This window comes from Pseudomyrmex gracilis, unplaced genomic scaffold (genome assembly GCF_002006095.1).
Source record: "Pseudomyrmex gracilis isolate BER0280 unplaced genomic scaffold, ASM200609v1 scaffold_185, whole genome shotgun sequence".
Lineage (NCBI taxonomy): Eukaryota > Metazoa > Arthropoda > Insecta > Hymenoptera > Formicidae > Pseudomyrmex > Pseudomyrmex gracilis.
In genome coordinates this window covers 232,850-260,431 of record NW_018020769.1, presented here as the reverse complement: position 1 = coordinate 260,431, position 27,582 = coordinate 232,850, and the positions used below count along the sequence as shown (strand labels likewise).

The 27,582-nt window shown below is 42.6% G+C and overlaps 1 protein-coding gene across 2 annotated transcripts in view; it reads right to left on the bottom strand.

The window, feature by feature from the left end:
- LOC109858063 (neuronal acetylcholine receptor subunit alpha-7) overlaps positions 1 to 27,582 on the bottom strand; it is a 209,969-nt gene that overhangs the window by 48,474 nt on the left and 133,913 nt on the right. Inside the window, exons 9-10 of one of the 2 annotated variants that reach the window (XM_020434952.1) lie at positions 19,704 to 19,790; positions 1,537 to 1,623 (exon numbers count right to left, since the gene is read on the bottom strand). In XM_020434952.1, the coding sequence (XP_020290541.1) occupies positions 1,537 to 1,623; positions 19,704 to 19,790 (174 nt within the window). The remainder of the gene's footprint in view (positions 1 to 1,536; positions 1,624 to 19,703; positions 19,791 to 27,582) is intronic. The other variant, XM_020434951.1, reaches the window with a different exon arrangement.

Genomic DNA, 27,582 nt, shown 5'->3' with positions numbered 1-27,582 from the left:
CGCGAACTTTGTAGATTGAAATTTTCCTGTCTATATGTATATATATATATATATATACGTACACCGCTTTTCCGGATTTTCTCGTTGAGTTGTTATTTGACTCGGGGAAAAGAGTTGTAGAATTCGTAATGGCCGCAATAAACTTCGATTGTGATTTGACGCAGTCAGTAAGTTTCCAGTTGATACGGAACTTGAATATTAAAAACGGTTGTTTAATAACAATTACATTTTAGAAGCTAACAGAAAAAGAGAAGAGAGAGAGAAATTTTTATCTGTGGTAATTAATAATCGCGAAAAAAGATTTTTTTTAAAACTTGTTTTATTAAAAAAGTTATAATTTAAACCAGCGTCGCGCGTAAGTTTCCGCAAAATGTCGGCGCTCGCATTTAATTAGACCGTTGAAAGCGAGACATTGAATATTACAATAGAGAAAGAGACCGCGTTTAACTCCGCGAAACTTTGCAAATATCAGCAAATCGTGTCTGAGAGTTTTCGAACGATTATTCTTTGAGAGATTACGTGTCTATCGACGCGAAACTCGATTTTCGAAGCTTTGCATCTGAAACTGATACGAATCCGGCGCGGTCCAATTTCTCGAAAACTACCGCCGGAGTTTTCGAGAAAGTCGCATTTCCGCTCCCTCTGTCCGCGATTCGAAAGGAAACACACACGATCGCTCAGCGAACGTTAAGTTTGTTTACCGATGCGTATCTCGGATAAAAGAGAAGTTTATCCGGGTAAAAAAAAAAAAAAAAAAACCGACCAAACGAAAACACAACAAGTCTTCTCTTCCACCGGTTCTCGAATTTCCACACAATTCTCGATTCTCTTCTTCATAAAAGAGCGCATTCGTTTCAGCTGCAGGGCGTCCGCGCCTCTCTCTCGCTCGCCGTCGCCGCGAGACCCGTCGGGGGAAGTGCTTCTCGTGTATAATATTATAAATAAAATGCGAGAAATGTCTGTTAGACGCGAGTTTTCGGTCGGTGTAATGAGACACAGTTGCGGCGAAACGAACGAAGAAGAGCACCATATAGTTGGTGCTCCCTCGCGTTTTGTGGAAATACGCGCGCGCACGTATATATATTTCTCTCTTCTAATATTTCGCTTGTACAAACGTAAATATAACGGAAAATCAAAATGTATCCGAAGGATACGTCGCGCACGAACCTCTCACGTGGAAGAGAAAATTGCGTTGAAAATTCAAAAAGGTCGGACAGGAACCTTTCCGAAGCGTGTCCTTATATTTTAAATTCTTGTGATTCAATTTTAAATTCGCGAAAACCCTTATGGAAGATTTATAAAGACCTGAAAAGCTAACCGGCTCTTCCTTAAATATTAACGGGAAACACGGGACTTTCCCCCGAAGGATCTCGCCGTGAAGAGACCTCTTCACGATTTTTCGGATAGAGAGAGCGTGTGTACGCTCTCCCGATTTTCATTCGATCAATTTATAGTCGCCGCAGCGAACCGATAACGCGCATCGGTTTACTTCGACGTTCGAACTTCTTTTTCTGTGTAAAAGCTCATGTGTTGTACCTAACAGGGGTATTGCGTCGGAGACCTGCGGCAGGGTCTCGGCGACGAGGTTCAGGAACACCGTCAGCGATAGCAAGATGGTCACTCCTGAAACAGTCGTAGCCCACCTGTGCTCAATGATACGTTTCTCGCTCGTCGTCGCGCGTCATGCTCACGACGAGCGGCGCCGACGGGTCGCGTTCTCCTCGAGGAGGACGCGATCGACGCCGGGCGCTCGTTCGTTCTTCCTTGTCGATCGTCGACAAAGAGAAATCGACCGGAGCTGAACCGCGTCGGAGTCAACACGAACGTTTCGCCGAACGGAGGACGAGGATTTATTTCCTACATCGCGCGCGACTTGAGCGCGAAAAATCTCCGATCCCGAAGAGAGGTGGGGAAAAAAAAAAAGAAGAGGATAGGTTTTCGACTAGTGTGTGGCACTCGGTTGTGTGTAAAAGCCGGGCCTTCCTCTTCCCGCGCAACTCGGCGGAATTGTCGACGGAAATCTCGCGGGAACGGTACCTTAAAATTCTCCTTGCCGTTTTATCGGCGCGGATGTTTTCTCGATAATCTCAGAACAAAACTCCGACCACTCACTCACTCACTCTCTCTCTTTCTCTCTCTCTCTCTCTTTCATTTTCTCTCTCTCTCTCCGTGTCTCGCAGGGTTCAGCTCCGTCCGAAATTCGTTTCGCCTCGTTTTCTCGCTCGATCTCGTATTCTCGGGGTCGAGATCGAACGGAGTTTGGATGACAGATATTTTCGTGAAAAGATAAACAGACTTACGTGTCAAATTCGCGCACGCACACGCGAGAAAACGCTTCAACACGTCAGTTTTTTTGTTTTTTTTTTTGTTTGGAGCCAGTTCGGGGGTTTGCAACACGCAACGAGTAATCGTACACGGAAAATTTAATATGTAAAATAAAAATGTCGTTATTAACAATGGCATAGAAATTGGATGAAAAAGCTGTACAAAGCGCATTAAATTGGTAGAATAATTTTTCATATCACACAAATTTTTTTTCCATAGAATTTCACTCCCATTTACGAATGTGTGCACGAAACTTTATTTAATCTAAATGTTAAATCAGATATTTTTTTATTTGTAAAAACAAATAAAATAGTTCGGAAACAGATAACAAAATAGATTTCTTTGATTATTTAATAATAAATTCAACGAAAAAAAACGTCATTCTCACAAAAGTGCAGCCGTGTGTGTGTGAGGAAAAATGGAACTTTTTTTCAGTTTGGATTTTGAACGGTATGATTGCGAGTTACAGGAACGCGAGTCGAGAAAATGATCCCCGGGTACATTCAATTTTTTATTTATCGATGAAGTCGCAAGCGCGGAACATGCGGTGTGGACACTTCCGCTTCCAGGATCCAAAGTGGGACCCATGGGAGAATGGAATTTCGATTTAGCGAACTCCGACGCGCCGGTTATATCCACGCGCGATTCGCGTGCCTCGGACGGGTTTTGCCATTGACATAGGAGTGAGGTTGGTAACGTTCACCCCTCCGGAAAATTGTTCTGCATTGTGTGAAAACGCGCAACGACTGTAGTAACTGCATCAAAACGATTTGCGCGCGCGCGCTCGGATAGTCCTTTGAGTTTCAAATTAACCGTCGTCGCCGCCGCGTTTCTATGAAATCCGAATGTGAAACTTGCTGAAAATTCGAAGAACTGTGTTACGAGTCGTCGCGACTTAATCTCTTTAATCCTCTTTTTTTATTAACCTCGAATTATGCTTCGATCGCTCGCGGTGTACGCGATTATAAATCATTCTCGTTTCATCAAGAACAGTTTCCGGCCGCATGGAACAAATTGCTCAGCCACGACGGCAATGCAAAATTATTATAAGTCAAAGCGCTGTGAATTTATTTCAAAAGGCCAATTTGTCAGACCAAGCGTGACGCTCGCGAGTGTCGCGGAAAAATGAAAGCGGACAAGGGCAAAAGAAAAACGCGAACCCAGTTCAGAGGTACCGTCTCCATCTTCTCTCTCTCCACACCGTCCCATCTTATTCTCAAAAGAAGAATAAATTTCGTGCCCGTTCTCTCTCACTCTCTCTTCCTCTGTCTTTCTTTCTTTTAATAACGTCGCGGTTACTCGAATCTCTTTTTTTCACATCTCAACCGTTACGAAACTTTTCACCATAACGTCGTTCGGTATCGCCGGACGGTATTATTATAACTCGGCGAACTATGAATTTTCTATGAGATACCTTCGCGGAAGATGTACGAAACTTCGATGCCAAAGAGAAAGAAAAAGAGAAGGAGAGAGGAAATAAAGGAAAAAATGGAGAAGGAATAAAATGTCGGCGCCTGGGCGTGAAATTTTGTCGGTGCCCGAATTTTCTTCTATCTTTTTCTTGGAATATGAGTGACTCGATGCGACAAAAGCGAGGAGAGGTCTCGGGGTGACAGTTATCACCAAAGTTGCTCTCGGTAAAAGAAAGAAAGAGAGAACGAGAGAAAGAGAGAAAGAAAGAGAAAGAGAAAAAGGAAAGATAGGACAAATGAAGGACAAAAATGGAAAAGCAGTGAGTTGCGCGTACTGCGTAAGAAAAAAAAAATTTCCTCTTTCCGAAGCTTCAAGCCGACGTCTCAAGATGGAGAGAGTATTTTATTCAAAAGAGACGATATCCAAATAAACTTGTCGCAGTAAATCAAGAGGAACGCAATATTCTTTTGTCTCTCTTTTCGAGAGACTAAAATTCATAATTGAGTCCGCGAGCTGCAAAAAGTCACTGAAATTTTTTTAACGGCCGTGCCTGAAATTGGCACAAAACTGCTCGAAATGTAAATTTATTTACTCTGCATTATTTTTTTTATTAAATTGCTGCGTAGTAATAATGGAAGCCTCTGTTCTCTTTTTCGTCGCGCTTTGTTTTACAACGTGCCTGAACAATTTCCACGTACGAGAGAATGCTTGCGCGTGTGATTTGCGATTTTCGTTCGATGATTCTTTTGTCATTCTCCCAATGACGTTTCGGTTATCGCGCGCGATAAAGTACGTATGTGTGAAATTAGCGCGGGGATAGTTTTATTTATTAATTAAGAGGGACACAGAGAGAGGATATCATCTCGCGCGGAATTGAATCGAACGCTGTACAAGTGGGTGAGCGGAAATTTGCGAAACAGCGATATTGTTATTGATACTAATCGATCGATTAACTAACTGGCTGAGAGCGCGCGCGCGCGGGCAAGAGAGCAGTTCATAATTAATGCAATCAGAAATTCGCGAGTGTTACAATCATGTAATCTATACAGTGTCTCTCGGTCGGTTTCGCATCAGCAAATCTATTTCAACATTGCTGCGCCAACAGCGAGCGGAATGGCACGATTATCGACGATGGACAGAATAACGCGCGCGTTGTTCGAAAAAATCGCTCATATCACGCGATATGTCGCGCGCCGTAATTGCCGAAATCGACATACGAACGCGAACGCGCCATTTCCCTTTCCGCGGAAATACATCGTCATTGTTTTCCCGATACCGATCCCAATCGGCAGCGATAAATCCGCCAAATTAAAGCCAACCTATTTTCATCAGATTTACACACATCTCCCTCTCCTTTTCGAAACGAATGCTCTCTCGGTTCTCGAATTTTCTTTCCTTTTAATCGAAATATCCGTTTCTCATTCATTTTCACAACCGCGGGACAAACAATATTAAAAAATAATATTCCAAAAAATAATAATATTGTAAAAAGAATCTTCTTGACATACAAATACAAGAACGAACGCGAGAGCAAATGTTAAATATATTTATATTTAAAACAAACAAACATAGCAATTTGTTGCAAGGAGTCTCTCATTAAAAAATCCATGTGCACCGCAAAGTGCGCGTTTTTGAGTCGAATGTATCGCATCTATTGTTGCCTCCTTTCCGCGTTGCCGATTGGATGGTTGATCGAGTCGAGTCGAGTCAAATCGAATCGGTAAGATCGAGAGAGTAAATAATGACAGAAAAGCGATTTTGACAGTTCGTCGTATACGTGGAGAAAACTAAAAACGTGACTAAAGTAAAGTCGCGTGACAGAAAAGAGTAGAAAAACAACACGTGAGTAAAGTAACGTGACTGTAATTTATAGTATATATACCATTAAATAATATATATTCCGTATATAATATATATTATATAATTTATTATATATTTATAATATTATACATATTATTATATTATATTATATGTGTATTATATACTACAGTATTACATACTACAGTATTACATACTACAGTAAGGTCACTGATCTTGGTCACGTGACCGCGACGGGGTCACTGACCTCGGCCGCGCGGCCTTGGCGGGGGAGGTCACTGACCTCGGCCGCGCGACCTTGGCGGGGTTACTGACCTCGGTCGCGCGACTTTGGCGGGGTCACTGACTTTGGTCATGTGATTACGGTATATATATATATATGTGTGTGTGTGTGTGTGTGTGCATTATATATAGATATAGAATATTATATATGATATATATAATATTCTCGGTTTTACTCTTTTCCTTGTCACGTGACTTTAGTCATATGGTGTTTCTCTACTTCTCCTTGTTACGTGTTGTTTTTCCACTCTTCCCTATTTTTAGTTTTTGAGTTTGATTTTCATGTATTATTTCTGATATCTCTCATTTGTACTTCATGTGTATTATATGGTTTGTAAGACGTATATATTAGCTGCCATCATATTTTATCGCGATGACAGGTTGTGTTTACTGACACAACATGTTAAAATAAAAATAATAATAGCGTTCGCGTAGAGCGCGCCTGTTGTGCTAGTAATATGTAAAATGTATTTAAAAAAATATTATAACTTTTCTGATACTTAGTGGAAAGTAGTTTCGAAGTCAAACAAATCGAATTATCGTCGCCGATTTAATTGAGACGTTAAACCACGTTACTCCACTATTCCTTGCATTGTTCACTGTTGTGTTTCTATATCTAGAAGCCGAAATCAGTTCTTAGCCGACGGTAGGCTAAGTGTGTGTGTGTGTGTGCTCGTAAATGATTAACCTACTCTACATTATTCCGGCGATTAACGAACCAGCCGCCGCCAATTAGTACCGCCGATCGCTCCGATATACAATACATTACAGAGTCGCGCGCGCGCGCGCACGCTCAGGTTTAACGTTAAAACGAATGTATTAGACGACAATCAATTATTCCAACGGCGAAACGAGGCGCACCCGAAATCCAGAGCGCGATGAAAAACGATAATCCGCACGTCCGCCGGTACCTAGACGTGAGCCGGAAATCGAGCGGAGACTTTACCGACGGCTTTACCGGTCTCTCTCTCCCGGGTCGTACAATCGTGGCACCGTGATCCTCCAGATTCCTTCCTATTAACTCAATTAGGTCGTCGCGACGCTCGTCGGAACGGCACGTGGAATGCGGCACGTTCGGGAACCGCAAAAAATAATCCACCCGTTCTCTCTCTAGTCGGCTTACCGAATTATATGTGCCCCGAGCGGCGAAAAAATAAAATAAAAAATAAAATAAAATATCGCGCCCTATTTTATCTTCAAATGTGAGAAAGAATTTTTTTATAGAGAATTTTTCATACATAGTTTGGTGTACGTGAGTGTGTAAGCGCTCGAAAATTAGAATCTAAAAATGTCTCGTGAAATATCTAAACCGTATTTAATTCGTATGTGATAATTATCTTAATTACACGTGTTTATATTAATTACATGCGGTTTAGCACAAATAAGCTACATTTCTTGAAAGTGGATTTGTCTTTTTCGGATCTCGAAATTTTTTAAGCGCGATAACGACACTTCGAGATGCGAACTTTCGAAATCTCTCATATTGAGAGCTTTTTGCTTCGAGAGAGCGTTTCGATCTATATAAATCGGCAGAATGCCGATGAAATTTGAGGTGTGCGTTGTAAAGATGAGAATTATTGACCGTTTTGCGGCTAATTAATTAACGATTGAGAGATGTTTCTATAGAAACGCAACCCGTTAGCTCATTTTCAATCACAGACGTGCACTCATTGACCATAGGTAGGCATATTGATTGCCACATCAATAGCTTCTATGATCGTATTCAGGATACACCCGGATTGTCCATTGTTGTATCATTAGTCCGTTTGGCCGTCTATGATGTCACAGATGTCTCTGATGGCCAGTTGTGGAACACATCTCTATCTCTCTCTCTCTCTCTCTCTCTCTCTCAACTTAATACGCAAAATCAAAATGATTGATAATCGATTTTGCAAGCGATTTCCGAACGATTTCGATAAATGGCGCGATGTGCCAACTTGCCGGCTGAGTTTTTTTAAATTACAAAAAAAATTAAAAAAGACACAACACCGTTGCGCTATCACACAGATTTTCTGGTTTTCTCGCGATATTTTGTTTTTACGCGCAATACCTCGCGAAATATTTCTTGATACAAATAGCACAATAAAAAGAATTTTAAAGGGAGTAAAGCAAAACATAATATACGCTACTCCCCCGAGCTGGCTCGTGTTGTCTTCCTTATTCTCTAAACTCGATGTAACACTTTCTTTCCTTTTGTTCGCTCTCATACACACCCGATTTCAAACGAACATCAACACTTTTTTTTGTCACGCGCCACACGATCGTCGACGGTCGCGAGATCGGCCGCGCGATCACGGAGAAATTGATCTTTTCTTCCCCGCGCGCGACCGGGGGGATCTTCTTGGATCGAGCGGACTTACCTTACGCTTCCAGGCTGGAAATGGGAGGAAGAGAGAAGATAAGGGTTTGCGCGAGGGAATGTACAAAAGATTTGATTGAACAAGTGGTGGTCTATTTAAATGGTCCTGCAAGCTCTGTAGTCGCCGCAGAGAAAGCAACGCGCGTGTACGTATTGAGTCAGATTCGTCCAAGGATAATATTCGGGGAGGGAGAAAATTTATTTATATATATATATATATGTATTATGTATACATGTGTCGCACACAATATAAAGAATAAATGTGTATGAATGATAAACGTGATTGTTTGATCACGTGAAGGTACGCCCGCGTACGTGTTGATGAAGGAGGAGCAATTATCGAGTGATGCAATAATCATTGGGGAAGATGAGAAGAAGGAAGAAATTCCTTTATTGATTGATCCTCGAATACAAGCAGCAGAGCAGACTCACGCTTCGATTTTCTCCCTAATACATATCGACCATATTCTCATATCTCGTCTCTCTCTCTCTCTCTCTCTCTCTCTCTCTCTGTCTCACACACACACACACACAGCTCGTCGATCAGATGGCGAATGATCGAGTGACCTTCTTTCCGCTTTCGACGTGTGACAGGAATCCCGCGAAGTGCGGATTACGATACTTACCGGGGAGAGTGTGTCTTTGACTTGGCGAGAGGAGACGGGGGCGCGTCTTGCGCGCTTCTTAAGGAAATTGCCAACGTGACGGAAATACTTTCCGAGGGTGTTTTATAACCTGTCGTCGTGAAAGAACACGACGGATTAATGGGTATGCACGGGGCGCGACCGATCGATCGACCGATCGGTCGGTCGGTCGGTCGGTCGATTGCCATTCCTCGCAAGAGCAAACCCAATGTTGTCCTCCGTATCTCTGTCGATACAAAATCGTCGCACCTGAGCATTACACGTACGCGCACCGCTAATACGCGGTGCGGTTTGCAAGCGACCGCCGTCGGTAACCGATGCGACCACCGACGCCTACGAAAACGCTTCGAGTCCGACCGCAGATCGGATTGCACGGAGACAATTAGCCCCGGAGGCTGGCCTGAATCACGAGACGTTGAACGACGAGAACGCAGGACGACAACGAGCGATTTGCGATCCCCACACACTAAATTACAAGACGACGACATCCGGCAGCAATAGATCCTCGGATTCTGAAACTCCTAAACGCAAATTGCAATCAATAGGAACAACTGTAGTGTAATTCCCTTTAATCTGAGTCTCTCTCTCCTCTCTCTCTCTCTCTCTCTCTCTCTCTCTCTTTCTCTCTCTAGTGAGATCGTCGTCGTTCTCTTATCTCGTGTCAAGACGACGACCTGTCCTTACTGGCTTGGCATTAATTTAATCGCGCTCCTTGCGCAAGGATGAACGCGATATATTTGCGAAGTCGATCCCTTCTCCTGGCAGAACGTCATCTAGGAAAATGCGGAGCAAGCCGAACGCGAGGCGAGATGTGGAGAGAACATTCTGCCTGCGCGATTTTCCCACGTTCATCCATCCGTACGCGCGAAGATGCGAGAGAATCGATTATTCCGATAATTTCACCGAGAGCAAGAAATAAACCGCCGTCGTTTCTCTGTGTGTGTCGCGTGTGTGACGCGCGCGTACACACGCATTCGTATCGAGGGAAACGAACCGGAAAGAAAATACGAAAGCTGTGTGTGTGTCTTTTTTTTTTTTAGAATACGATCTAATCGGAAGAACACGACGAACAGCTATAAACAATCGAACTAAAAAAACCCCTGTCTCTCTGTGTGACACAAGAGTTGGGGATTATTTAAACTTGCGAGAACTCGATAAAGTTTCTAAAACACAATTTCGTAACTCGCGCGATACTCCCGTCGACGGATAATAATCGAATTCACACAGACAGATCTTATTAAAACGACGCAAATCGAATCACTCGGTTGTGGCAATAAAATTTCCGCCAATATTTTTGACAAGGAGATTTGTCCAGAATATTCGCTTTACGATCGCATTGAATTTACATTAGTCGATAATGCACTGGTAGGATAATGCGCTCTGAGCGACCAGCATAAGACCTGCACTTTCAGAATTAGGGCTGCGCATCGATGTAATCTATTTTTGCGTTGTGATCGATATCCATTAATAAAAGTTTATTAAATACATAACGCCGTTCTAATAAAATAGATAACAATATATACTTTTGTGTGTGTGTATGTGTTTGTGTGGGGGGAAGGGGGAGATGTAACGTTAATATGTATTTTTTCGTTCGAGTAGTGTAAAAATTTATAAATAACGACAGAATCGAAATATCTTTTCGATCAAGTATCTCGCGCAACTCTTGACTTTTCACTTTGCTCTGACTGACGTTTAATCCAAAACTCACGCACAGAAAAAAAATGAAAAAAATAAAAAAAAATAAAGAAATATTTCAAATTTAATGAAACAAGTTCAGTTTTTCGCAGCAAGTTTACATTTCTACATTCATTTTCAGTAGCAGTCGTGTAAATGATATATACATATATAAACTAAACAGCTTGTTTCGCTCTCGCTTTGTTTGTTACTTTGTTTGTGTGTTTGCCGTTATAATTATCGCACCTGCATACAGTTTTCCTACCTACTCGCGCCACGCCGCGCCGCGCCGCGCCGCGTCATTTGCTTAACAGAGAAACTGACACGCGCGACAAATGTTGAATTATTTGTTTGTGATAATCGGTGCGAGACGGATTTTCTCGTAAAAAAAAAAAAAAATGTTTCTCATTCCGCATTCAGATTTCTCGAATCGCCGCTTGTCCTTAGTCGTACATCGATCGATCGCGCGCGGCTTACATACGGCGGCACACATTTCCCCCCTCTCTCTCCCCCCCTTTTAGTTTATTTTGAAAACTTTTGATATCGTTTTAGTTTTATTTTTTTTCTGCTACATCGTCGAATTTCGAGATTCAATATCGCCGGTCCCTCCCGGTCGCGGACTTGGATGATGGAAATTGAAATTTGCATCGTTCGTCGCGCGCGCTCTCTCCTCGGGATCTCGTGTCGTGAATAGAAACGGAGGAACGCCCGAAACGATGCGGGTTAAAGAAGAATACATGTGAATTGTAAATCGCGCGCCGCGCAAGAGCGCGATCGTCGGGGATAAAAGTTATCACCGACGCAGTTTTCGCAGTGAAATGTTCGCGGCGATAATATTCTAATTAGAAAGTTAGTTTCCCAGCTCCGGAGAGAGAAGGAGCTTCTCAATGGACAATTAATAGCGCGAAATATACCGTCACATCTCGATACTGTGGTATCGCAGCCTGCGATCGTTGCACGCGCGCGCGCGCGCGCGCACGTATACGCCTCCCGTCGTGAAGTTTTAATTAAACGTTTCGTATTTTAACACGCGCGCGCTGAAATATGTAACTCGTCCTAAAAGCCAGTCGGTTAAAAACAAAAAAAAAAAAAGAAAGTCCCAACGGTGAGAACTTGGTAATTTAGAGTGAGAGCTGGCAGTTTTCCGGCTAAAAGTTCGATGAGGATATTATGGAACGTCGTATATATTCAACGCGTTATAAGCGGGCCAAGATGTTTCAACGAAATCAAAAATGCATTACGTATTTTTACACGACTTTTTGTTCCTCTGCAGATATTGGGTTGTCGGAAAAGTTAAGAAATTTTGAAATTCTACACCGGAATATAACAACACTACAGAATGATAAAAGATCAGAATGGGGTTTTTAGTTTGATCGTATTATCACAAAGAGAGAGAGAGAGAGAGAGAGAGAGAGAGAGAGATTTAAAATAAAGCTCTCGATTAAAAATAAATAAAAAAAATTGAAAACTTTTCCGATAACTCAACAGATTGTTAACAATTTCCTCGCGAGTGCGTTATTACACGGGATTGCGCCGTGAGATTGTAACACGTGAAAAGCTTTTTTTCAATAAATTTTTGGGGATAAAATTCATTCTCCGATTTTAATGACGAACATTGAAATTAAGATCAGCAGTTTCCCGAGCATTCCGAGTGTGTGTGCTCGTAGCGTTGAACAAAAGAACGCTCCTTGAATGCTCGAGCATTCCTCTCTCTTTCTCTCGCGACCGTTTGTTCGTCGCGCGTCGGTGATTCTTTTCAAAATCCGTGGGCGCTACGGATTTTAGAAACAATTATGCGGCCGCACGCTGAGCGATTTCGAGCGCCGTGACGCTGAAAATTGCGGCGGTTTTAAAAATAAACCGAACATCGTCTCGCGCAACTAGGCGACTTTAAAAAAAAAAAAAAAAAAAAAACGTCAGCCGTTAAAACGACGATCTTCGAAGATAGACGTGTAACTTATGACCGCGGCGTGTTCGCGCGCGCGCTATCGCTCGGCGCACGGACGTGATATCGGCACATCGGAAGGCGCATATAGCAGTCGCGGCATGTATAGTAATGCGGTAGGTGCTTGCACAATCGCCTTCGACGTGGCTGACAGGCCTGTCTTCTCTGCCGACTATTCTGCGCGATAGCCCGTGCGCTCCCGCATAAATTTGCATGGTGCCGCGCCGATGATCGGCGAGGTGCGCGATAGCATAAAGCGGGGATCCCTCGGTTCGTGTATCGGCTTTCCGTCTTGCGTTATTTTCTTGTCACCATTATGGATCATATTCCGTCGATCTAAGTCACGGAGCGCGCCCCGGACAAAAGTGAAATTGGAAAGTCGATGTTTAAAAAACCGATTTCGCTAACGTTATTTTAAACGCGAAAACCGATTTGTCAAGTTCCATTAAGGAAAATTACGATATATATAAAAAAACGATATATAAAATATATAAAACACTTTTAGTGTCGCAGTTATGGATGATCCGTCAATTTTAAGCCACGCGAGCTCCGAATAGAAGAAAAATCGATGATGCGAGAAACCGATTTCGCCAACGTTTAATTTAATTACACCGACTTGCTGAATTACAAATAACGATATATATATATATATATATATATATATATATATATATATTGTAGATAAGTGTATGACATTTAGTAGATACAATAGATATTACAATATATAGATTACAATAGATGTTACAATAGATATTAGTATAAAATCTGTTGTACCGAGCATCTACTCAAATTTGATTTTCGGTATTAACGCGACCGCGCTACGGTCACCTTGTCGATTTTCATATTGGTTAAATGCAATTCCAAGTCGCGCGGTCACAGATTTGGTGCCAAATATAGGATGTGAAAATAGGCGTAACGGGCGGAACTAACAGAATCGTTTGGGGAAACACAGCCGGAAGCTTGTCGCGCGTTCGCGTGTGCGCGTGTAATCAATGAACATGCGTTCGAACCTATATTCCAGGATATATGTTGAGTAATTAAAGATACGTTTAAACTTTTAGCGTGATTCAATCATCTGATGTTAGACAAACCTCTTCAGCCAACACGTCGGCTGTTTCTCGCGTTTCGTTCGCGCGTCAAGCTAAATGCAACCGCAATTGTATCGAAAAAAGTGTTGAAAAATTCGCGCTTAATAATTCCAACGTCACTTGCGCAATTTCTCGGATCGTTGTCGCTGAAAAAATTGTATCTAAAACGACGATTCGACTCGCGACGAGATAGCAATTTTGTTTAACTTTAAAGCGCCTAACGAAATTTACAAAGCTTTCTTTTTGGTTTCATTCGCGCGTAATCGACGCGTTTGCGACAATCGTTAAGACGCGTTTATCGTCGATTTCGAATTATTCAACGCTTCCCCGATAATTACAAACCCACAAGGCGTTTCGCGATAATTAGAAACGTTTGTGATAATTGGAACTGGCCTCGGAGTTCCGTTCCAGGCACAACCGATCGATTCTCGATTTGCGCAAATATCACTTTACAACACACGGGAGGGAAGAAAAGAGGAAAGGGGGAGAGAGGGTTTCGCTTGAGTTTCGCTTTAGTTCTGTATTTTGAGCGCAACTGTGAGTCCCTTCTCCCTCTCCCCTCAGTTTGAATCCGCGTTTTATCCGCGATGTCAAACACGCGAACATGAGCATTCGCGAATTGGCGCAACGGCGACGATGCGATTTCGTCGAAAAATTCTCGTCGAGAAGCGACACCGCTCTGGTTGACGAGTGAACATATCGCATATGTACGTGCACGTTACATACGTTTCGTATAACGGCTGAGCGTTAATCGCGCGAGACACAGCCATAAAGAGAGCCGCAGAGTCAGTCGTCCGTTCGTTCGTTCGTTCCGCGAAGCGGTTACAGAACGTGTCTCTCGCGTAGCGCGCGCGGACAATCCAAAATGACGAAATCATCCGGACGACGCGAACAATCCGGAATTGTCCGAGACATTGCGTCGATTTATTCCCATCTAAAACTGTCACGGACGGATATATATTCGTACGTGAGAGAGAAATGTTCGCGCGTACACAGTAATGTGTAAAGAAATTTCGCGAATCGCGCGTGTCAAAATGAAAATTCTCGCTTCATCTTTTCGCTAGTCGAAGCGTTCGTAAGCGGTCTTTAATCGCGTCTATTTTTTTTTTTTTTTCGAGGTTTTGCTTGCTCGCGAGCTCGTTGTCGTGTTTTTTTTTTTTTTTTTTTTTTTTCAGTCGAAAATAAATAGTAGAAATGTAAACGTTTGATGTAAGAGCAAAAAGTCAGGAGCCACTCATTGACAGCACGTCGAGTGTCTCATTATTAATCCTGTCGTCTTTAAAGAAGAAAGGCCGGCTGCGACGCAACTCTCGTCGAGCCGAGAAGTGCGATCTTGCAGGCAGTAAGCACGCGCATATAGTTAGAGCTTTAAGTGTGTGTTTTCCTGTACTAAATTAAGCGATTTTATTTAACCGCCTCCGCGTTCAATGAAGATACCTCTTCTTTCCTACTCACGGGAAGGCGGGAAATTTCCATTCTTCTTGGGGGCGCGACGAGAAGGGACGATTAACGGGAGAATTTCTAATCGCGATGAACAGTGCAGATCTTTTTTTTTTTTTTTTGTTTTTTTTGTTTTGTGTTTTTTGCTGAAAACGCCGCCAGTTAATACCTGTTGCCACTTCCTTCGCGTTGAAAAGCGTTTGCTTTTAAAGTTATGCTTTTTTATCTAGTGTATATAAAAGATCGCGAAAGAAAAGTTTCTCGCTGAGCGAGGAAAAATCTATGTCAGGAGAAAACGTTGTTACGCTCGCGCTACAGTTCGACCGATATCCAGAATGGATATAAAAAAAAAAAACTTGACGCGTCCGACTGGTGAGTCTTTCCTCAAATCTCGATTAATGAAAATCGAATAATCGACTGTGTGAGATCAAAGCGTTCTACTAAAAACTAATTTCCTCACACCGGTAGGATCTTGTTAATTAGAGGATGGCACAGAAATGACTCGGCGAGTCTCTTCCGACTCGCGGCAGATCCGTGAATCATCATTTATTCTCTCTCACTCTCTCTCTCTCTCTCTCTATCTCTCTCGGTCTCTCTCTTTCCACGTTGCCCTTAAAACAGAGTTCTTTATCAACGTTATTCTTCGTGACACTTTTGGTTCGCGAAGTACTGCCGAATGGGTCCGAGAGAAGAAGAGCGGGGAAAAGAAAAAAAAAAGAGATACTCGACGGGAAAACGAAACAGCGACTAAACGAATTTGCGTTCAGCGCCGCTCTCACGGGGAGTTTTGTTTTAAGATGTATCGCACGGCACATTTATCCCAGCCACGAACCTTAATTAAACTTTCTTTCTCAGGGGAGAGAAAGTATATACATAGCGAAAAACATTTCCCTATGTGTGTGTGTGAGGAGAACGGGGGTGGAAGTGAGGAAAGGTGGGTGTGTATGTGAGAATTCTCGTTCTTCCTCTTCTTCTTCTCGTTCGAACAACAGAACAGCTTCTGAAAATCGATCGATTTTTCTTGTGCCGCGCCGCGCGCGCAGGACGTTCGGTTACAGTCTGTTGCGCTAAATCCTGCGACTTGCGCTTTAATCGAATTTCTGTTTTTGTTATCAAACATGAACAAAAAGGAGATGGAAAGTCGTTAATGAGAGAATTAATTCATTGAAACCCAGCTGGTATCTATTTGAGCCGAAGTTAAACTCGAGGAGACACAAAAAAAAACGCAGTATATTTTGCTGAAACTCGTTCGAGGGAGAACCTCGAATAAATGTCTCGAGAAGCGAATCGCACGAATTTCGAATGCGATGCGCGCGTTACTGTTTTTTTATTTTTTTTTATAGATGCAAGTTCCTGTTTTTCCGTCGACGATCTCTATCGTTCGTATTGTGAGCTGCTTTTCTTTCCCGTGATGACACTTTTTTAATCGAAATCAGTCAGACTCTCGCGCCGACGCGAATTGTCAGAATTATACGTTCTGTCGAAATCTGCGTGTATAATCATCGACGTTCGCACATACGAGCGAAAAAATTTGGTTTCTTGTTTTCAAAGTCGCAAAGACTAAATTTGCGGGAAGAAAGGAGGATTTTACACAATACAAACACAACTACTGATATCACAAATACATCGAGAAACATCTTCTGGCAGGAAGTTGGGAAACACACAAATGTTACACAAAATATCACATCGAACTGAAGACGATCTTGCGATCTCGCTGGCGGTTGGCACGCCGTTCGTCAAAGGAAAAGATGCCAAACAGAGACTCGTGTAATAGACTCGTGTGTCAACACTCAAACGGAGGAGAACGCAATACAACACAACGTGTAATATTCAGGATCTACGAGATTTCAAAGCTTGTAGGAATATTGAGGAAAAAAACAAAACAAATGGCGTTACATACGGAGGGAGAGAGGGAGGGAGGGGACAATTTGGTGGAAAAACAAATTGTCATTCAAGACACGCGCGAATCATTTGGCAAACGAACTGAACCTTCTCGCACGGCACGGCAAGAATCAAAGACGGTGATTGCTTCCGAGACGTGTGTTTTAACGGAGACGTCAGCTCTTATTTAATTACGCTCGTAACTATAAAAATCAATCTTATCGACGTAGCGCGGAGTGATTTCGCAATCACGTATTAATCTAATTCGCGATCTGTTTTATTAACCATTTCCGTCGGGGAAACGAAATGCAGTTCGGTTTGGTTTCTTTTTTTCTCGTTTTTTTTTTTTTTTTTTTTTTTTTTTTTTTTTTTTTTTTTTTTTTTTTTTTAGTTCGGATTTTACTTCTGACATTCACACCTTTACTACTTGCTATCCCGATGTAACGATCGCTATTGATGTGCAAGTGTAAAAATAAAATTGCACGACATAAAAGTCTCGGAAAGCCTGTTCCGTGTCGTCGTTTCGGGAACAAACGCGCGTAATTGAATTTATACACATTACATATATATATATATGTATATATAAATATATGTAGCGAACGAAACGGATTGTCGTTTCCGGCAGCACCTTATATTATTCGCTTCAATTTTACAAACAATATATAGAACGGAAATGAATAATTTAAATATTGCGACGCGCGTTTTAATTCACTTTACGTCTCGAGATTTTCCCACGGAAGACGTCAAAGCGAAGTTTTCCGCTTTTCTTGTTTAAACTTTTTCAAATTCCCGTTTAATTGCGATGTTTTATATTTGTTCTGCTTGACGGTTTTTTTGCGAATTATTCTACTAAAGAGAATAACGAAACGTTTTACGATCGCCGTTTTAAAGCAACTCTCGGACAGGATATTGTTATCTCTTCGCATTATAAGTTGGACGGCAATCTCGGCAAGATACAAGCCGGATGATTCAATTTGACGAGTTTAAGGCGCGAGGAATCTACGATTCGTTTCCGAGCGACGACGTCGGATTCTCCCCTCAATGCGGTCTCCTCTCCGCCATTAAAACGCGATAAACCGACGATGGGATTTGGAAGCTCTTGACGTTCATCCACCCGATTTCTTCTCCTTTTTCTTCGCGATATTCTCCGACCGACTTGCACACGCGTGACATGCAGTCTGAAATCACTGTGAGAAAGAAAGCTGGTTTCCTCGCCACCTTGGAGAAATCACGTTCCATATATCGTACGGGATGGGAAATAAAAACAGAATTGCAGCTGGCACATAATCGAGACAAACTTTAACAATCTCGCGCAAAAAAAAACAAATAATTTCGTTGAAACAACTTAAGAATCGATATAAGCCCGACAAAGTCCCATTGAAGCATCTTTTAGAAAAAAAAAACTATTCCAACTACTTCTCGCGATTTCGCGAAATTAAACGTGGACGAGGAGAAAAATTAAGAGGACGAAATACGGAATAGTCGCAGAGAGAAAAGATCCCAGAGAGAGGAAAAAGAGAGCTATCGAATTCTCTCTCTCTCTCTCTCTCTCTCTCTCTCTCTCTCTCTCTCTCTCTCTCTCTCTCTCACTCGGGAAACGTATAATCCTGATTTTCGCGGCAATCCTTTATGTTCTTCATTCGACTCGAGCGGTCCTTCAAAAACGATAGATTCGTCCGCTCGGCCGTTCGATCGAGGAAAAAACGATTAAGTCGACGCGTTCGACTAGCGCGCAAACTCGAGCCTTCTTGAGCGATTGTCATTATCCGAACGATAGAGAGAATCGATTCGCTTGATTCGCATTTCTCAGAAAAAAACCACCTTCGTAATTCATCTTCGATTTTCCACCTTACCGTCTGGTTACTTCTTCTCGTCGAGGTTTTCTGGGAAATTGCGCAAAAGGACAAAAGAGGCGTGAGAAGGAGGACAGGGGTCGGGGATACACGTTCACACACAGGGCGCGCCGTTGCATCGCTCTTCTCAACATCAACCCCCGATTGATTGTCGGAAATATGCGCAAAAATTACGAACAATCGGGGAAAAAAAATCCATTTTGCATGAGTTTGCTTTGAATTTTATTTATCATTCCTTTGTGTTCCTTTGTGAAATAAAATACCCTTTTCGCGAAAACAAACATCGAGGACGTGAGGATGGAACGCGGTCTGCGTTTGCATTAACTGGCATTTGATATATCACACTTTTGCGTGTTATATATCTGATTAATTTCTCTCCGGTGAAATCACATTAACGTGTGACATTTCAATGTTTGTGAAATGCATAACGCTGTGCGACTCCGCGCGATAATGTTAAGTTAAACGAAGAGGTTATCGAATGATCTCGCGACGTTGTTGCCGTCATTCGCGATTGATCGACGCGCGCAAAATAACGAAAGAACAATAGCAAAAATCGATTTCGCGCGAATTGAATTTATATATATATATATATTTTTGTTTTATTTATATATTACTTCTTTGAAATAAAAATATCTTTTTTGAGAGCGCGCGAGAGCAAACCACGTAAGATGGCGGAAACACAGTCTGCGTCCCATCGATTGATATGTTTCACTTTCGCAATAATTAATTAGTAGTTCACATCCAATTAATTTTCTCCCGTGCAATTTCAATGTGAAGTGCTTTTTATATATGCGCGATGATGGTAAATAAAGAAGCCATATCAGATGATCTCGCGGCGCGCCCTGCATGGTTTTTTTTTTTTATATTACAAATATATATATATATGTACACACATATATACGGATGTATATATATACAGACACTGTAAGAAAAACACGCTTGCCAGATGCAAGTTACCGGTTGCTCGGCGGTCATAAGTACCTATTAAAGGGACAGCGTCCGAAGTCGTCGGCATGCTTTCTGCCACGAGGTTCAGGAAAACTGTCAGCGACAGCAGAATGGTCACTCCTGCGGACGGACAGGTCGAAAAAAGATTACACATCATCACGTGTTGCGTGTCCCGCAAAACGCGTGCGGGCTTATAACGTGTGTCTATAACCTGTTTCTTTTTTTGTTTTTGTTTCTTTTTTTTTGGGGGGGGGGAGGATGGGGGAGATTTAAGACACACCCAGAGAGCGGACTTACATTGTATTGTAAAATCGTCTCACGTCCAACACGAGCGAGTAAAAAATTGAGATACAAAATCGCTCGGACTGTTTTCTCCGGAATGATTTCTCCGAACAAAACGTGTGTGTGGCGGAATCACACGCGAGAAATCCAAAGATTCTCGAGGAGACCTTCGAGTTTAACGCGTGTGGTGATTTTCCTGTGAAGCTTCAAAATATTCCGATACCCGCGATCAAAATCTGCCGATTTTGACGACGCCCCAATTCCAAATTCGAGACGCGATCTCGCGTGGAGATTGCTTTTGTCGCAAAAAAAAAAAAGAAAAAAAAAGAAAAGAAAAACTAAACATCATGAGACTGGGACGATTCGAGATCTAACAGAACGTCGTCGAGTTGTGAGTGAAACTCTCTCGACTCGCACTCTTTGCAAATACCTCTAATGTCATGCGAGAAATTGTTGCTTACCACTTTTCCCGATGAGAGCGTTCTCATTTGTTGCGACAAACATCGTCGGTATTAGATTCGACGTAATATATAATATATATATACACACACACACACACACACACATTTCTACGAGCTACCATATTTACAAAACATCACGGAAGAACGTCGAACAATCTACTGCGTGCGAGAGAATGATTTATGGGCGATGAGAATTACCCGCCTAGGCGACGATGTGATATTAATGACAACGACCATGAGAGAGAAAACGATCCGACGGAATCCTCGCGATGGTCGCGCGCGCGCGCGCGCGCACACGTCCCGCATATTCTAGGGAAGACACACAAGGGGGTACGGTTTGAACTCTCGCTTGATTGAGTGTGGACAACCGCGAATAATCGAGTGTTAAATCTCATCATAGAAGTAGAATCCACTTGTCCCCAATGAGATTCTCAAGGGTGGGATTAGCTGGCAAAGTTCGGAACGTGTAACAGACACTGTGCGCGGCTCAGCGCGGGGGGGAAAGGGAGGAAGAGAGGAGGAGGACGCGAAGGGAAAGGAGTGTGGAGCAGCCGCAGCGTTAGACCGACTTTGGCGAACCCGGACTAAGTCGCCCGGGCAACTCCATTACCGCGTCGCAGCCTTCGAAGTGACCGGCAAAATTCGATTATCTTAATGCCCGTCCCGGAATCGGAAACTTGCGCCATTGGCAATACCCCCCCTTTCCTGCCCGTCGAATGAGACGGACGGTTGTTTGACCGCAACCGATCGAGCTGCCGCGCGCGAGAGTTTGCGAATTGTCACTCACTGAATCTATATATACCACATCCAGGGAATGAAACGCCTCTTGATGGAGTCGTGTTCAGGGTGCCGCGCGCGCCAACATTTCTATGTGCGATTGAAAGGGTCGTTTAGTAGAGTCCCTCTGTGCGGGAGGAAGCAAGAACGAAAGCTTGGTAAATGTAGCTTGTTTGTGCACAGCGGCGCAACCTTGTGCGAGCGATTATTAATTGCATATCGCTCATCTCTCGCATTCACTCCCGCAATGATAACGCGAGGGACGCGCGGGAAATTGTGCTTAATTTTCCGTGAGTAAAGCCAACAAGCCGTGGCGTCGCGAATTTACTCGCCAAGTTTGGGGGAAGCATTACGACGTGGAAGCGCGCGAGAAGGGACTTGACAATGAGTCATTAAGGTTGATGCATGTATACGTTGGTTAAGTTGCCTGAAACTCCAACGGAGTGCGGCAGTGGACTTTCTCTCTCTCTCTCCCTCTCTCTCTCTCTCTCTCTCTCTTTCTCGTCGAACAAATTGTCGTTGCCGTTAAATTGCCGCGCACGGATCAGAAAGTACTACGAAGAGACCTCTGTCCGTCGATGCTTCCGGAGGAACGGATATCACGTGTGTCGCGGCAATCGACACACGAGACGAGATTCATTAGCGGGAAGCGCGCTCGTGCGGATGCATCTCGAGCAAAATTGCCGGGCAAATATAAATTTATGTCGAATTTAATTACGCGAGTGTCAACACGCGAATGTCGATCTCGGTTTGGCGAAGAAGCAATTTCTCTCGGAATAATGAAAAAGAAACACATGATGAAGTGAAACGTTTCTTTGATTAATCTGCTGTAATTGATTGATTGATTTTTTTTTTTTTTTTGGCTCAAAATAACGCCTCGCGGTCTTTAATTTGTTTGAAGCTTCGCTGAAACGCGATCGTGCACAGATCGCGTGAGAGAGTATCGCGCAGATATTTCGATGAGAGATCGACAGGCGTGACCACGACAAGGTGCGTTCGCGGTGGGTGGCAAACCGCCAATAACATCGGGAATTGCCGGTCAGCGGGGGAAGGTGCGGGGCCCGAGGAAAGCTGACCAATTAGTTCCTTGCTATTAGATCCAAGTTGCGAGCTGGAACATCTGGGATCGATGTGTACTTTGTCTTTTTTTTTTTTTTTTTTTTTTTTTTTTTTCAAGTCGCGTGTGTTCGGGATATCGTTGAGAAACGTCGTCATTCTCTTTCTTTCTTATTTACACTCGAGTCTTACTTACGTCGTCATTTGCAACGCGACGTTGTCCCTTCGCGTTGGAAATGAAAAGCGGCGCGCGCGCGGCCACCCACGCCACGTCTTTTGTCATGATAATACGACAAAAACGTAACTCCGGGCGAAGCGGAGCAGCGCGCGCGTATTTTCTCCGTATTTATTCGGTTTTAAATGAAATACGCGGCCGCAATGTACCTCTCGGTCGAAATTTATGGCGGCTTGATGTTATGCAAATTTAGTTCGCGCGCATTTTTAAACACAATCGAGCGTAGTTTGGCGCGACATTGTTGTCCACGCGGATTTTAGGCGCGGATGCTGTAGGCCGCGCATAATTTCCGTCGACGTCAGACACAATTCGAAAAAATCAAACACACGTGTTTTTTTTTTTTCCCCCGACACCCGCTACAAATATAGAAAGTTATATTAAGTTTAAAAAGGTAACGTCAAAAAAAAAACTGTTTTCTCTTAGAAAGTCAATACTTTTCATTGATGTGACCGATAAAAACAAATTGATCACTAAAACGGTGGATTGGAAACACTTAAAATTGGTTTTACATTAATTTTTACATTAATCGGAATTATGAATTTTACATGGAATACTTTATGCACCTAACTGTTGAAGTGTTTGTACAATTCTAGTTAGAAAGTGTAAAGAGAGAGAACATTTCGCCGATTATATCCGAGAGGAATTATTAATTTTACACACATTTATTGGTACGTAAAATGTGACCTTTGAAGTGTTCGCGAATTAATTACGTGGGGAGAGTTGCAAACACATTTTGTCAAATGTTCGAAATGATTGATCGAACAATCTCTCTTTGTGCGGTATAAACTGGTAAAAAGCTTTACACCAATTTCTAACTTCAGAGAACGGTTTCAAACGGTTATGTCGTTCGTGTGAAAAATCGAAACTTTGATTTTTTTTTTTTTTTTTTTTTTTTTTAACAGACGTTTTCGACGTTCGTACAAGTAACTGGATTTACATTCTTGGATATATTTGGTTACACAAGTGTGTCGTACGAGAAAAAAAAAACATCGCAAAGACTCTGGTTCTACTAACGTTTGAAAATTCTCAGTGAAACTACAAGGTGTATCGACGTTTTCGAGATAAATGTTCGACGTGACCCGCCGAAAGTTTCCAAGTGTCTGATCCTCGCGTGTGTGATCGTTGCGAGGAAAAGTTTCGTCAGACGTTAGACGCGCGGAAGAGATACCGATGGGCTTTGTCAATGATTAATTACAAAATTGGAGGAGATGGATGCCCCGGAAGCGGAGAAAACACGATGGAGTTCGGGGCAACAAGAAAAGCCACTTTTTCATCAATCGAATTTTTCACAACGAAAATCTTCAAAGCTGTGCGGAATTTTATCGATCGCTCGTGACAGTACATCATCATTAAGCGGTGACGAAGTTGTGACAAAGATGCACGAGAAAATTATGTGCGGGTTTATTTACGTTTGCACAAATGTTTCTTTTTCGCCTACCGGTGTTTACTTAGAGATACTTAAAAGGTTGTTTGAAGAACAAGTCACAAGTTACGTAAAAAACCACGTGACGTCTTGTGTCGTTGATAAAAATCTCTTTTCGAGACCGAAGAAAAGATTCCATTTCGTCCACTTTGCCGAAACGCAGTAACAAGAGAACACAAGGTTCTTGCGTGTTAAGTGGTGACTGTATCTTCTATATCCGGGGGTTTTTGAAACACACACTCACAAAGAAAACACGTCAAAGAAACGCCACAACGACGTGAAAAACAACAATGAGCGGGAGAGAAAGAGTCGGCGAAGACAAAAGGAAATTCGAAGACGAAACAGAAACAATGGGACAGAAGTGGGGAAATGAGGTAAAGTGCAATGCGAAAAGATGCCTTTTGGTGGCGGTTTTCTGTATCGTAAAATCTGTCAGTAGATTTTGCCGCGCGCCGGCTTCTCCCGGCGCTACCGGTTCGTGAGCACTCGAGAGATTTTGCAACAACCGGTGGGGATTTTGATCCACACCGGTTTCACAAAGCCGGTTTGATAGACGCGCTACCAAAATTGAGCAGATTTTCCATCTAAACTTTTGCAACTGGGTCGCGAACTAGATTGATGCCTCATCGCCTCTTTCGAGTGGCGCGATATTGCCCGCCACGTTGCATGAATTTTCACACACCGGATGTGTGTGTGTGTGTATGTGTTGTAACATTTCGACAACATTTTCAGCGAAGCACCTCTCAAGTCCGAAATGGAATTAGCAGTTTATTACAGTGCGGATAGGATTAATAAATTGAAGAGAGTTAATGAACGCGCGCGCGCGCGCGTTAGAAGAAACGGAGGAAGAGAGATTTTTGCACCGGAATTTTTTGCGCGAAAATTCGGACCGAATTAGTTTGACGAAGAGGCACAAACTTAAAAAAAAAAACGCTAACGCACTTGTTACGCATGACGCCGCCGTTCCGCAGTAAGTAAAGGCGAGCGGTAATTATGATAATTTTCAAGACGCGCTTGCGCACGTGGTTTAACGACTCCCGGAGCGCATCGTTTGAACAAATTAGGCTCTTGGGATGTTAAGCACCGCGAAAACCTATCTCGAATCGTACAAGGAAGTTTGAGAAAATCTATATACGTTTCTCTCGTGGGAGCGCGCAGAAAATAAAAGATTGGACGAGCGAAGTCTGTCGAAATGTGGTTCATAGAAAAACGGTTCTAACACGGGCACTTTACAACGGAATCTAATAAAATTTCACATATCGAATTCACACTGAATTGAGAACGCGCGATTGTTTAAAATAAAGAACAGTGAGCGGAGCAATTATGTGCAAGAGCGCCGATTCGGCCGCGCGCTTCGCCAACTTGTTCGAAACGTAACAATTTAGAGAAAATTGGAATTTCCACGTGAAAGTTTGCATAAAACGGTATTTAGTTTTCATAGACGGGGAAAATGTACGCGTCATATCGCGCACGCGGACGAGGCAATTTCCTAAAATGTCGAAACGCGGCACACGCTTGAAATCGACGCTGCCGCGGAGCAACGAGCGCGTATCAAAAGTTAGAAATGCCGTTTAGCGTCGAAGAAGTTATACGTTCCGCCCTAATCACACCGTCACCGGAAATTGCGTCGTGGCGCGCACGTGAAGGTTAATCCCCGCGGGGATTAACGGCGTAGCGATTGCGTGGCGCGCAAAAGTTATCCGCGTTTTCTTTCTTCGCTCGCGATTTCCCATCCGCTTCTCGACGACGCGGCAACGCGCCGGGAGGAAAAGTTCACGGGAGGAGCACGTCGCCAGAATCCTTAATAAGGCGGCGCTATCGGATTCACCTAGATAAAGTTACTGGGTATAAAGTAACCTGCAAGTTGGAATTCTTTCCTTGTTTTCACTCGGCGCGAATCTTTTTACGAGCTATTATTAAATATACGGAAAAATTCGAACTTCTCTTTTTTTTTTTTTTTTTTACACGAACCATGATTGAGACCAGCGTGCACTTCGTTTAATTCTCATTAGCGAAGAACTCGCGTGAGAAAAAACAAAACCGCGTTCTAAAACATTTAAATTTAACACACAAAGAAGATTAGAAGCGACTTCTCTCCGCCACGGTAAAAAGCGTTTGAATTATTTTATCGAACGAGTTTAACGGGCAATTTACGTTTTTTTTTTTTTTTAAATAAATTTTCGATAACTAAATTTCGAGCGACGTTGAAATCAAGAGAAATTATATTATACGTTTAGGGAGTGGCGCTAAGGACGAAGCAACGTCTGCACAATGTGAACAACATCCGTGAACTACCTATGAACTATGACACGTAGTAACGAGGCACCGTGCTATATAAGCCGTGTTCCAATGCCACTGCAACTTGCCATATAGTCGACAACGTCAAGCGCAAATTGCACTGGAAGCTCGCCGCTCTCATTATGGCAGTTGTCTAACGTGATTAATATGTCGGAGATGTGTCAAGGATAACGACTGAATACATATGGAAGATGGGAGAGACGAGCGGGCTGAACCATTTTTTGGGAAAAGTCTCTCTCTCTCTCTCTCTCTCTCTCTCTCTCTCTCTCTCAGATAGCAAAAAATGTGCGTGGCAAAAAACACGCAAACGTATCTATATTCACTCACACCCGGTTTTTGTCTTTACAAGGTGTATTTCGATAGGACGAAATAGTGTTTGTTTTCTATTCTACCCCATTGGTAGAATACGTCCCGATTTGCTTTCCCTGTCAAAGCTGAAAACTTACGGAACGTTGAATAATAAAGTTTTTGACACGACAACGCAACGCTCACTCCGATAGGTCTCGTTTCGTTCGTCATAGTTTTTTGTTTTGGAAGGAAGGTTTGTTTTTTTTTAATACGTCGAACTCACATATGTGCGTGAGAGATATCAACGAATATTCCACACAGCACGGATCTGTTTCCCGGAGAGAGTGTAACTTCGATTTTATAGTTTGCAACAGTAGTTTCTGCGTATAATGTTGCAAATTCATTGATGTGTGTAGATTTTTTTTTTTGTGACCATCTGTCGCCGAGTATAAATTTTCCATGAGACAGAGAGATCATCTTTAATACATTATATTACAAATATCGAATATATATATATATCTATTTTTAAAAGCAATTGAAGAAATAATATTCAATATGTTTCGTACAGCTATAAATTTCACGAACTTAAACAAACGTTTGAGTGATTTTGTTCGACGTGCAGTTCGAGAACGATACGTTTCTATTTTTCTCCATTAGAACGGAGATTTTATACTTTCAATCATACACACATACACTCTCGCGCAGAGAGAGGTAGATAATAATATCGCGTAGATCCAGATAACAATATTAATAATGCTTGGGTGTATTTTAGTCAAAAGGTAAAATCAGCTTCGAGTTACTCAAAGAATTAATTAAGGTTAATGGTTCCGGAACATCCCGTATATAATCTCCTGTATCTCGACTGAACATCTCAGGGGGGAAAAGACCGTGGAGGCGGAGAGACCGTGAATTTCTCCTCCTTACTTCGTAATTTAATTTATGACGTAATTTAATCGAAACTCATTGACGTCACAATAATGTCGGAACTTAACAGCCAATAAACTCCGCCGACATTTATTCGGGTGAGATGACATCGATTCGTCGCGTTGGTTCGCGGTTTGCTTCGATGCGGGATCCTCTGGTGCTCTCGCG